Here is a 13,189-nt window from a genome sequence, read left to right as displayed (position 1 = left end):
CATGGTCTTTGCAATTATTTGCTATGCATCAGAGAACTGGACATTGACTAAGGATGATAGAAGAAGAATTGATGCCTTTAGTTGTGGTACTGGAGAAGAGTATTGAATATACCATGGACTACTAAAAAATAAGTAAGTCTATTCTAGAGAGGGTGAAACCAGGGTGGAAAAGATTTTAAAGCTCTGCCTCACATACTTTGGACATGTTTCCAGGAGGGACCAGTCCTTGGAGATGGACATCATGCTTGGAAGGGTAGAGGGACAGCACAAGAGAGGAAGACATTGGATGAGATGGATTTGACTCAGTGACCGGGGCAATGGGGGTAGGTGTGTCAGAGACAATGCAATTTGCTCAGATAGAGCAAGGTTCAGAGCTCTTGTACATAGGGTTGCTATGAGTTGCAGGCGACTCAATGGCACATAACAATAGTAAGCCCTTTAGAGAGCTCTGGTAGCATTGTGGGTTTTATGTGTTGGATTGCTAACTGAAAAATCAGTGGTTCAGATCTTACCAACCGCGCCACAGGGAAAAATGAGACAAGCTGCTCCCATGAAAAGGTACAGCCTCGGAAACCCAGTGGAAGGTGGCCACAAGTCAGAAGTGATGGCAGTGGATTTAATGCGCCGTTGTGTGGACAGGCTGCAGTGCGTTTATCCATTCATCTGTCCAGGTCTGTTACAATGTTGTGCCAGAACATGCTCAGGGCCTTTTCATTTGCGCCCCTAAATATGATCGATCCTTTAACACGTTGCCACACACTTTTACATTGACGACCATGCTTAGAAACACATTTTGCCATCATTTGGGGCAACGTGTTAAGCAGGAGGGAAGGGGGCTGCTGCGACCTTGGCTGACCATACGAGCCTGGTGGGGGGTGGTCTCCAGGAATTGTTATTGATGTTCTGTAATCTCCGCACCCCCATGACTTTTCCTTTGTCAGTGCCACCTCCCAACCTTCTGAGGGCCCCCTGGGGATGAATCTGCCCCCCTGAGGTCCTATAGTCTGTAGAAGTGTCTGCTGTGCCATTGGTGTTCAGGATAACACATGACATTGAGGAACAGTCCCTGGGCGGTGTGGCACCTCGTGGGCCCCACAGGTTCTCAGGGACTAGTTGGGAGCAGACTCCGGCTCCCTTGCTGGGCACTCTTGGGACCTGACTGCCTTGTCTGCAGAACCTGAGTGACAGCACCCACCTGGTGTATTCTCAGGGGTCCCCACGGTCACTCTAGGCACGGAACAGCATTGCCTACTGTAGACCCATTCACAGGAACATAGTCCTGCCCAAAGTTCCTCTCTGTGTCAGGAGAATGATACAGAGTAGATGGACCTTTGACTCGGCTTGAAATAGCTGCTGTGGAGCTGCCAGGCCTGCTGGGCTAGAGCATCCCCCAGGGTCTTCGGTGCAGGGTCCTTCTTTTGCTTTCATTTTTTGCGTTTGCACACAGTGCCGACCCAGGGCTGTGGGTAGTGATGCAGGCGCCCCTTGCATGGTCCTTTTGCAGATGCATGTATGCACCCTCCCTTGTCCCCTCACTCTTCATTGTGCTGGCCGTCTGTCCCCTGTGCCTCATTGGCATTTGCTTCTCCAGCCCCTGTGTGCAAGGGTGTGTCCTCCAGTGGTGATGCTAGCCCCTCAGCATGCCTTCCAGCTTGCTCAAGCCCTCTCTTGGCTCTTCCCCACATCCGAGGCACCCACAGCCCTGCATGTGGCTGCTGTATGCCCATGAGGGACACACAGTGCTGGGAACTGTGCTTGGTCTGAGAATAACAGGCAGCCTGAAGGATCTGGCTGTGACCCGAGAGGTGGCCCTAGGAAGACTCAGGTTGGGGGCACTCCAGGGGGACAAGTTGAGCCAGGCAGGCTGCGACCCTACTCCCAGATCACAACTGGTCGTTCACGTGATTATGTAACTTGGCAGTCACACCGTGCCTGAAAAATGGGGCACATAAAATAGAGCACAGACACTATTTTGGGTATATAACGAGGGCATCGCCTCATGCACTCATCTTCTGAGGGCCCTGACGTTTAGGGGAGCCTCTCAAATGTAGGGTGTAGAGGAGTTCTTCCCTCCCACCCCCAGTCCTAAGGTGAGGCAGTGGGAAGATCAGTGTGGGATAGCATTTCCTGTATTTTCCTGGACCATTGGGTCTGGGGGCAGTGGTAGGCTGATCTCTTGTTGGGCTGCTGTCAAGAACCCAGCCTGACACTGTCAAGATGGCAGCCAGTGCCAGCCGCCCTGTGCTGCGCCTGGCACCCTGCCTGCCCGGCGGCCTTGCAGAGATACAGCCAGTCCCGCCAGCCATGCTAGGGTTGTGTTTTGTGTTATTCAATTAGTAATGAGATTTGAAATGAAAATGCAAAGAATCCTGCCCCCAGATGCAAACAGGGACATGTGCTCCAGGGCAGAGGGAGAGCTGCACCATTGGACTGTCCCTTCACGCACACATGTGCCGGACACCCAGCATCCCCGTCCCGATCCTTGGTGAAGCCTCCAGTCCTCATGAGATCAGACTGGAACCTCCGATTTGTGGACAGGAACCATGGGGTATTGGCTCAGCACCCAGTTAGAGGAGTGGTACATAGGTGCGTGGTTCAAGCATCATGCTGAGTGAGCCATGTTTAATCCTTCATTTATGCCCTCATGCTGCCCGCTTATAGATGGGCAGACTGAGGCCCAGGGGGGATAGGTGCTCATATGCTGCCACATCACTGCTCCCAGCTCTTGTGACCACAGTACCTTGGCACCTGTCCTTCCTGCTGCCTGGGCCTCTTGGCCCTGCTTGTCAGCAGCTGCTTCTCACACTCTGACCACTCCTGGCCACAACCCTCGCAGACCTCTGCCCTTCTACCTCGTTAGTTTCCCTCTCATCTTGTCAATTCATCTGCAGTTTAGTTTTTCATTGTAATTGACATGAAACTCATATAATATGAAATGAACCATTTAAAAATTTTTTTAAATGAACCATTTTTGAGAGGAAAAAATTCAGTGGCATTTAGCACATTCACAGTGTGCAGGCATCACCTCTGTATAGATCTAGAACATTCTTATCTCTAAAAAAAAAAGGTATCTGTTAGCAATAACTTGTCATCCCCCACTCACAGCCTCTGGCAACGACCAGTCTACTGTCTATCTCTGTGCATTTGTCTTTTTCTGATATTTCCGATAAATAGAATTCGTTCTACTGAACATGTAGAGAAGAATTGACACCAGGACTGTTTAAGCTCTTCCGAAAAATAGAGAAGGGCTGCTCCCTAATTCATTCTGTGAAACGCATGTAACCCTGATACTGAAACCAGACAAAGACACCACAGGAATACTACTGGCCAGTATCTCTTAGGAATATAGATGTGAAAAAGTCCTCAACAAAATATGAGCGAACCCAATGCAATAGCATGCTAAGAGTCATACATCAAGGTCATAAAGGATTTATTCTAGGAGTACGGGATGATTCAGTTTTAGAAAAGCAGTTAATGTAATATACTACATTGATAGACTTGAAAGACATGATCATCTCTGAGGGCAGAAGAGAAAGGTTTGTTAAAATCCAGCACACTGTCTTGAGGAAGAGACTGAAGAGCATTGTAATAGGAGGGGAAGTCCTCAGTATGACTCTGTGTATGGGGAAAGCCAACACCCACCAACTGAATGGAGGATGATTGAGAGCCTTCCCCTCAAAATTAGGAATCAAACAGCGAGGTCCCTCTTACCACTTCTATTCAGTATTGTAGGAGAAGTTCTCTCTCATTTCTGCCGCGGTGAACTGACTCGTAGCTCACCCTCCACTAGCTTTCTGAGACTGTGGCTGCCTAGGCGGACATTGCCCACCTTTCTCCTGCAGAGATACTGAGGGATAGAACTACCAGAGAGGCAAGGCCCTAGATTAGTAGCACAACTCCTGTGGACTCCCTTAGAAGTCCTAGTCCAGAGCAGTAAGACAAGAAGAAATGAAAGATATCCAGATTGGGAAAGAAGGAGTAGAATTATCCCAAGGATATAATCCTGTAGATTGTTGTTAGCTGCCGTTAGCTGTCTGCTGTGTTTAAACCTATCATGTCATTCCATCTCCTCTCTTTTGCGGACCTCCTACTTTAGCATGCATGATGTCCTTGTTCAGGGGGCTAACTAATCCCTCCTGACAACATACCTAAAATGTGGGAGACAAAGTCTCGTCATGCTTACTTCTGTGAAGCACTCTGGCTGCCCTTCTCCCAAGACAGAGTTCATTGTCTGTTCTCTGTAGTCTAGGATCCATTCGGTCCTCTTCACGAGCACTTCAGTGAAAAGGCCTCCTTCTTCCCTTTTCCTTAGTCATTGTCGAGCTTATAAAGACGTCTGGAATGAAGTCATTTTCCAACTTACAAAACACATGTGAAATGATTGAAAAGAACATGGTTTTGGGCAGCACACCTTAGTCTTTAAGAGATATCCTTGCTCTAAGCACTTTAAAAAGGTCTCAGGTTTACTCAGTGCAATACGTTGTTTGATTTGACTGCCGCTTCCATTGGGTGTTAATTGTGGATCCATGTGGAATGAAATGATAGAAAACTTTCTTCTTTTCTCCGTTTATCATGATGTTGATATATATAAAAGAGTATATGTATGTATGTATATTTATAAAGAATATATATAATGAGTATATACATACATATATATATAGGGAAAGAGAGAGAGAGAGAGAAACAGTATATATACATTAAGAGTTCACAAAGAAAATCTTTGGAGTTAAAAGGGAAATTTAGCAAAATTATTGAGTACAAGGTCAACAAACAAAGCTCTGTTGAATTTCTTTCTTTTTTTTTTTAATTATTTTGTGTGCGTGTACCGTCAAATCAGATCTGACTGGTACAGGAGGATATTGCGCCTCCTTCTCCGGCAGAGCGTCTGGAGGATTCGAACCGTGTTCCTCTGGGATTGCAGTGCAGTTTCTTGCCACTAGGCCACCAGAGCTCCCATCTGTTGAATTTCTATACACCAGCAGTGACAAATCTGAAAGGAAAATTAGGCAACCAATTCCATGTACAGTAGCATCCAAGATAATAAAATACCATGGAATAAGCCTAACCATGCATGTGAAGAACTTTATACAATGAAAATAACAAAACACAGGGAGGGAGGAAATTATGCAACAGTGAATAAATTTATTTATTAATTTTTTTAAAAGCAAACTGGGAAAGGAGTTAGGGAGGAAAATGTACAACAATGAATGAATGAAAACTCCAGCTTTTCTGTAAACTTTTATTAAAATCACAATTAACATTTTTTTTAAAAAGAAAAAAAATTACAAAACACTGCTGAGAGAGATTAAAAGAGCCTTAAATAAATGGAAAGGTATTCTGTGTTCTTTGGTCGAAAGAGATGTAAATACTACCCTAAGTGATCTGTGGATTCAGTGCCATCCCAGTAAAAATGCTAACAGCCTTATTTATAGAAATGGAAAAATTGGCATCTCTGTGTGGAATGGCGAGAGGCCACAAATAGTGAAACAACTTTTGAAACAAAAAACCAAAGTGGGAGAACCCCTCCTCCCTGATTTTACTAAAACGTACTACATAGCTACAAGCAGAAGACAGGGGGGAGTCTTCCCGCCTCCCCCCCCATCCCGGGATGTACAGGCTCCAGAACCTGCTGGAGTGTCAGCTATGAGGCTGCTCCGATTTGAGGGCATTGCATTTGCGTTTTACGCTTATACCACTACAGTAGTCACAACTGTTATACCTGATACAACAATAAACTCAAACCCATTGCCATTGTGTTGAAACTGACTCATAGCTGGCCCTCCAGAGGGCTTGCCAGGGCTGTAAGTCACGTGTGAAGACAGTGCATGTCTTTCTACCCATTAGCCACTGGTGGATTCGAACCACCAGAGGTGATGCTGGGAAAACAGACCTAATGTGAAAATTCAAACCATAAATTTTCTTAGAAGAATAGGGAGGTGGCACAAATCCTGGGGGTCGCGCCACTGAGTCCTCTCATAAGTTGCCTCCATCGCTGCTGTGTACCCCTCCCCCCCTTAAGTGTTCCTTTGCACCTGCACAGTCCAGCCCAGTACCTGGAAGGATGAAGTTTGAGTATAAAGAGGAGCATCTGTCCGAGAAGTACTGCTGTGAGGGTGAGACGATCCAAGAGAAGCACCCTGACTGGGTCCCAGTGATAGTAGAGAAGGCTCCCAAAGCTCAGGAGAATCTGGACAAAGAAGAAACACCTGGTACCTTCTGATTTCACAGTTAGTCGATTCTACTTCTTAATCTGAAAGTAAATTCATCTCTGAGCTGAAGATGGCTTATTTTTATTCTTCAGCAATGTCCTTGTCCCCACCAGTGCCACAGTGGTCAGCTATACCAGGAACACCATGAAGAAGCCTTCTTTCTTTTTTTTTTAATTTCTAATTTTTTTCTGAACTCTTTAATTATTATTAATTTTAATGAAAATTTACAGATACTTTGGATATCCATTCCTTCATTGTTGTATTTTTCTCCTTGCCCACCCCTTCTCCCCCCAGTTCACTCTTCTCTTTAAAAAGTAAAAGAAAAAATTCTTTCATTGTTATACAATCCCTTCCTCCAAGTCCATTCCACTATGCAGCCTTTGTTCTGGACTCCTGTCATGACAATAATACCTAATCATATATCCCTTTTAAACAGTTCTCGCCATCATCTGTTTCAATGCAGTATACATAATTTATCCCATCTTTCTCAGTCTCCCCCCAACCCCGATGTCAGTCCCATTTTACAATAGTGGCATTATGCAGTATTTGTCCTTTTGTGACTGAGATATTTCACTCAGCATAATATCTTCCAGGGTCATCCATTTTGTATAATATTTCATGAGATCTTTATTTTTCAAAGCAGTGTAGTATTCCATGGTGTGGATATACCAGAGCTTTTCTATCCATTCATTTGTTGATGAACACTTGGATTGTTTCCAACTGTTTGTTATTATGAACAAAGCCGTAGTAAACATGGGCGTGCATATATCTGTTTGGGCGGCAGTTCTGGTTTCTTTGGGGTAAATTCCCAGTAGTGAAATTGCTGGGTCAAATGATATTTCTATTTGCAACTTTTTGAGAAAGCGCCATACTGCCTTCTATAGTGGTTGTACCATTTTACACTCCCACCAACCATGAGTAAGGGTTCCAGTTTCTCCACAATCTCGCCAGCATTTGCTGTTTGCTGTTCTGTTAAATTTTGCTATTCTTAACTGGGGTGAGATAATATCTCATTGTTGTTTTAAAGAAGCCTTCTTTCTGTATGCTGTCTGCAGTGAGGGAAGTGTCTACGGTCTGTGAAGTTGATGTCCTTGAGGTGGGGGGGGCTCCCATTCTACATGGACACAGGTGACCCCCTTTCCTGATCTACCCCTTCTCTCAGGCTCAACAACTTCCCTTGCCCAAGACCTGCACTACTTCATGTTTGAGGCTTTTTCTCCAGCCTTCCTGGCAGGAGGGTTGATGGTGGAGACGGCCCCTAATCTCTCCTTTCTCGTTCCTGCTTCAGACTCCTTGGTGGTCAGTCTCACATCCAGTGATTGTTTTGGTTTCTGTTCCCTTTCTGAGTACACAAGGGGCCTGAATTCCAACAATCCCTTTCTTTACCTTCTCTCTGGGGTTATGTGGAAGGGACTGAAATTGTGGAGAGGGGAGGGTAGGAAGCACATCAATAAAAAGGAGACTACCGAGCTGGGGGGAAAAAAAGAAAATGCAAGGGCATTGCCCTTGGGCCTAGCGTTTAACAGTGGACTGTAATATAATAACAAAGGTACAAATAGCAAAAATAAGTGAATGGAACCGCATATAAGTGAAAACCTATTGTTCGTCAAAAGACCTTATCAAAAAAGTAAAAAGTAGACTATCAATGGGGAGAATATGTTTGGAAGATGTGTGTTTGCTTAGAATCTAATGACTAAAATAGATATAAGACTTGAACAACTTAATGACAAAAAGGACAACCCAGTGTTATAATGGGCAAGGGATTTGAGTAGCCATCACACCAAGGAGGCATTCAGACGGGCACCAATCACATTAAAAGATCCCTGGAGCCATCAGCTATTACGAAGATATCTATCAAAACCACATGAGGTAATATTTCACTCTCTTTAGGATGGATAACAAGCATATATACACCTAATTTACAGATTAACTTGTTAGGTGCCATCAAGTTGAGTACAACTTGTAGCGACTCTGTGAACAACAGCTCTGAGCCCTGTCCTGTCCTGTGCCATCCTCATCGTTTCTGACATAATCAAGCCCATTGCAGCAGTTGTTGTGTCAGTCCATCTGGTTGAGGGTCCTCCTCTCTTTTGTGGACCCTCCGCCTTTCCAAGCATGATGCCCCTGTCCAAGGGATAGCCTCTCCTAGCACCATGCCCGAAGTATGTGAGGTGAACTCTTGTTATCCTTGCCTCCAAGGAGCACTCTGGTAGCAACTTGCAAATCACTCCCCAGCGCAGCAAGCTGGCAGGTGAGTGTTGTACCCCTCAGAGCAAACCATCAACACATGCAGGCTTCCAGATACCACGGTGCGGGGTGGCTCTTTGGCTCAGGCTAAAGCCTGCAGGTGTGGTAACATGCACAGCCCTGGGCCTTGCCCGCTGCTGGCTGGGGTCTCCACTGCTAGAAAGGTGGCACAAGCCCCCAGGCTGTGCCCCATTGGCTGGCTTGAAACTGAGGGTATGGTGAAAATGGTGCAGGCTTCATCTCACAACCTTGGGGCATGTTATTAGGAGAGACCAGTCCTTGGAAAAGGACACCATGTTTGGAAGGGTGGGGACAGGGTGGAACGACACAGTGACTGTAACAATGGGTTCAGGCGTATCAGAGATGATGAGGATGGTACAGGTCACAGTTCAGATCCATTATTCTTAGGGTCGTTATGAGTCATAATCGACTTAACGGCACCTAACAACGACAGACAACAACAGATGGGGTTAAGAGGAGCTCTGGTGGCCTCGTCTGTAGGGAGTTGCACGGCCAGCTCAAAGGCAGGCAATTTAAATCCGCCAGCAGCTTCTTGGGAGAAAGATGGGCATCCTCGTCCTGTGCTATTCAAAGCCTTTGGAAACCCACTCAGGGGTCAGCTGAGTCAATTCCAGCTCGCTGGCGTCAAGGAGGTGAAGGTAGACACAAGGACCCCTGGTGGGGGAGTGTGCTCAAAGGTTGGGCTTGTAACTTTAAAGTTGGTGGTTTGACTCCCAAGTAGAATGTCCAGTCTCCTTTCCTGAAGATTTACAGCCTTGGAAGACCTGCTGTACAGCAGAGCCGACCCCTGCCAGATCTGTGCCGTCCTCAGTCTGCTGTGTGTAAGCGCGTTGTTGCTGTCACAGTGTCAGTCCCTCTCCTCGAGCGTCTTACTCTTTTCTTTTTTCTTTTTTTTTGTGCTGACCATCTGCTTTTCAAAGCAAGATGTTCTTTTCTAGGGATTGGCCTGAAAACATGCCTGAAGCACATCAGACAGAATCTCACCACCCCTTGTTTCTCAGGAACATCCCAGCTCCCCTTCTTCCAAGGCGGAGCTGTTTGTTCTTTTGGCAGGCCGTGTCCATTCCTCCTTCTCTGCCAACACCACAATTCAAAGGCTTCAGTTTTTTCTTTGAGGAGGCTACTCTACCCCAGTCAAATGTTGAGCGTCTTCCAGCCGGGGGGCTCATCTTCTGGCCCCATATCAATATTCCGCTGCTATTTATAGAGTGTTTGAGGGGCTGTTCTTTCAGAAAATGATGGCTAGTCCTGCTCCTTGGTCTGGAAGCGCAGCTGAAAACTGTCCACTGCGGACAGCCCTGCTGGTATTTGAAATGTCACAGCTTCTAGCATCAGAGCAGCACGCAAACCACCACAGCAAGGCAAGCTGACAGATGTGTGGTGGTTGTGCTCACGGCCCCTCAGGTTGATAGTTGTTGGAACCAGTCCATAGCTGACCCTCCAGAAGGTTTTCAGAGGCAGAAAATCACACGGGAGGAGCTTGCCCGTCTTTCTTCCGTAGAGCGACAGGTGGATTCAAACCATATTCCTGCATGTTGATGGGAAGGAGCAGTTTTCAGAAAAAGAGGATAAGAATGCCCACCTCAGAGGTGGTAATCATTATTGTGGAACTGTGTGTGTAGGAGGTTGATGTATGCTTTACTGTATATATTCTCAGTAACAACAGGTTTAAAAAATTAAACAAAAAAGTAAGTAAGTCAGAGACAGAAACCTCAAATGGAATCACACGATGCGGTTTTTTATGTCCGACTTCTGTCACTGCGGGCACTAAGCTAACATAGTAGGCAGTTGCACAGCTCAGCCGAAGATGGCACTTCTCCGGGAAGTTTGGCTCTGAAGGAGATGGATGGACAGTCTCCCATTCGATTGGTTATTGTTACGTGCCCCTCCGTCGTCGGAGCCAACTCAGAGCTGACCTTGCAGCGGGTTTTCAGAGGCAGTAAATCACAGGAGGAAACTGCCCATCTTTCTCCTGCAGAGCAGCTGGTGGATTTGAACCGCTGCCTTTGGAGTCGACAGCACAGCTCCTTAACACCAGGCCACCAGAGCTCCCTCTGTTTGATTTATATCTTCCCAAAGCCTCACTGGTGGGTTGGCTCTGAGTCGGTTCTGACTTGACGGTACAAAGCAACATCCTATTAAAGGGTCCTGGTGGCACAGTGGTGACGTTCTGAGAAGTTGGCTGTTTCAACCCCCCAGCTGCCCTGGGGCAGAAGATGGGGAAGTGTGCTTTTGTAAAGATTTACAGCCTTGTAAACCCCATGAGGCAGTTCTGTCCTGTTGAGTCACTGTGAGTTGAAATTTATTTGACAGCAGTAGTATAATACTCCATTAATGAGCCTTGTTAAGTTCAAAGTTAAGTGCTTGACTCCCAACTGAAAGGTTGGCAGTTTGAACCCATCCTTGGTAAAAGGCCTGGATGTCTTCTTAGGAATCCTTGTGGACATTCGGTCACATGGGTTGATTTGAATTGGAATGGACTCCTGGACACCTAACTATAACCGTATTCCATTGTGTAGATGGACTACGCTGTTTGTTTATTCATCTATTGATGTACACTGGGTTATGTCCACCTTTGGACTCATAAATAGCCATCTGCGGCGTTTACAGTTGTTTGCATCTGCTCTTTCTCCATCCAGTCTTTCCCCTGGGAGATATCTCTGTCCTTGTACTTCATGCGTCCCCCTCTCAGAAGCATGGCAAACACACGGGCACAGTATTTAGGGAAGGCTCTCGCTTAAGGAAATGTGGTCCAAGATGGGGGCAGGGCTGGGGGTCCCAGCTGGGGGTCCCAGCATGGGCTGTCGGATCTGAGTCGGCACAGTGCCCTTGCTGGTGATCAAGGACAGTGTCTGAGTCTGCTCCTGGGGGGTGGCTGGCCCAAGATGGCATACCCAGCGGGCAGCCCCTGTGTGGGTCCAGTTTGTGCTGGTAGCCCTTGGTGAAGATTCTGAAGGAAGCAGGAACATGCTTATCTCTCAGTTTTCCCTGCCTCCCTGGGAAGCGGTGGCTTTTTTGAGGGACTGAAATGCATTGCTGTAGAGTCAGAACCCACTCAGAGCTGAGCCCCCAGTGAATTTTCAGAGGCTGTAAATGTCGTGGGAGCAGAATGCTCATCTTTCTTCCTCAGAGTAGTTGATGGATTCGAACTTTTAGAGAGGAACACCGTTGGGTTAGCAGTGCGACAACCAATGGACTAGGTCACCCGAGCTCTGTCTGTCTGGGCCTGTGAATAAGAGGAGGCATCCAGCCATGGAAGCCCCATGGGGTGGTGGGGCTAGAATATGGGGTGCCCTCACTGATGCCGTGTGTCCCAGGCCCATGTCAGTGGCAGCCTTATCTCTGAGGGAAGCCCTGGCCGCAGAGGGGAGTGCTGAGCCCCATGAGGGTGAGTACTTCAGATGGGGACCCAGCCTTTCACTTGGGGCAGAGCCCATTGTAGTGAAAAGCCACTCATGTCTCCTCAGTCACACGCTCCAGGAGGTAGGGACCAGCAGGCTGGGTGCAGGCGGGAGGGGCTGAGGCGCCGAAGCATCGCCCTCCCTATCCCTCAGAGCGAGTGAGAAGTGCTCATCTGTGGGTTGGGTGTGGGTGGGAGTTGTATTGTTCCCTGGCTTTCTGGAATCCAATTTTGTTTTCATGTGAAAAGAGAGAGAGGGAAGTAACTGGAGCACTGGGAAGGAGATGCCTCCTATGGGCTGGCCCCCCTCAGGGTCTCAGCGGCCACCTGTGTCTCAGTGCCCCCCACCTTCACTGTCTCCTGCCTCTTCCCCCTTGCAGGCTTCCACTTCCTTTAGGGGAGCAGATGGTGGCATCTGGCTCAAGGTTGGGGAGGCATGTGTGCAAGTGTCCTTCGGATGCCGTTAACAAATGGCCACAGACCAGGAGGCTTCAAGCAAGAATTTCTTTCTTTTCACACCAGCCTAGCAGTTTCTCTGTGTGCGCTTGAGTGACATTGATTACATTCTCATCCTCCTTCTCCGGGTTTTTCCTGCCCTCTTCGCGTTCACTCCTGGCCTCCCACGTTTCCTATCTGATGTTCTGAGGAGTGCTGTTAGCAGTTTGATCCTGTACAGACAAAGAGCATCAATCATGCCAAGGTAGGCATTCGTCACTGGCTAAGCTGACGTTTGTTTAACCTCGGGCACTTAGCATCTCAAGATTCTGGAGGCCAGAAGTCTGAAGTGCCAGCAAGGTGCCAGCAAGGGCACTCTCCCCCGGAGGCTCGAGGGGAGGGCCCTTGGCCTCTCCTGGTGGCTCCAGGTGCTCCTGAGCTTGTGGCCGCGTCACTCCAATCCCAGCCAGGATCTTCACATCACTCTCTACTGTCCCTCAGTCTCTCTGGGTCTCTTTTTCTTCTCCTTATGGGGACAGTAGGCTTTGTTCCTCTGTCCCACCCTCATCCAGAATGAATTCTTCCTCTTGAGACCTTTAACTTAATCAAGGCCACTCAGACCTTCTTTCCAAATAAGGTGCTGCTTACAAGTTCCACATGAGTGGAACATACCACTCAACCCACTGCACTCCCCAAACCCCATGTCCTCTTCATTCCCACCCTGAAAACTGTCCTCAGGCTCACAAGCCCCCATGTGGCACTCACCTGTCTCTGAGCCTCAACATTCTTCTCTGTCACGAGGGGAAAGTCCCAGCCTTTAGCTAAGGTAACAGGAACCAGACCCCCAGGTTATTGTTATCAGAAACCCCCAGTCTTA

At 47.5% G+C, this 13,189-nt stretch overlaps 1 protein-coding gene across 1 annotated transcript in view; it reads left to right on the top strand.

The window, feature by feature from the left end:
* The first annotated feature begins 6,061 nt into the window (after positions 1-6,061).
* The window catches only part of CRTC1 (CREB regulated transcription coactivator 1), a 35,933-nt gene continuing 28,805 nt past the window's right edge, over positions 6,062-13,189 (top strand). The window contains exon 1 of the mRNA XM_006885973.1: positions 6,062-6,209. Coding sequence (XP_006886035.1) covers positions 6,062-6,209 — 148 coding nt within the window. The remainder of the gene's footprint in view (positions 6,210-13,189) is intronic.

This window comes from Elephantulus edwardii, unplaced genomic scaffold (assembly GCF_000299155.1).
Source record: "Elephantulus edwardii isolate Elephantulus edwardi_28Jun2011 unplaced genomic scaffold, EleEdw1.0 scaffold00045, whole genome shotgun sequence".
Taxonomy (NCBI): domain Eukaryota; kingdom Metazoa; phylum Chordata; class Mammalia; order Macroscelidea; family Macroscelididae; genus Elephantulus; species Elephantulus edwardii.
Note: the sequence above shows the minus strand (reverse complement) of the source record. Positions and strands in the feature narration are given on the sequence as shown.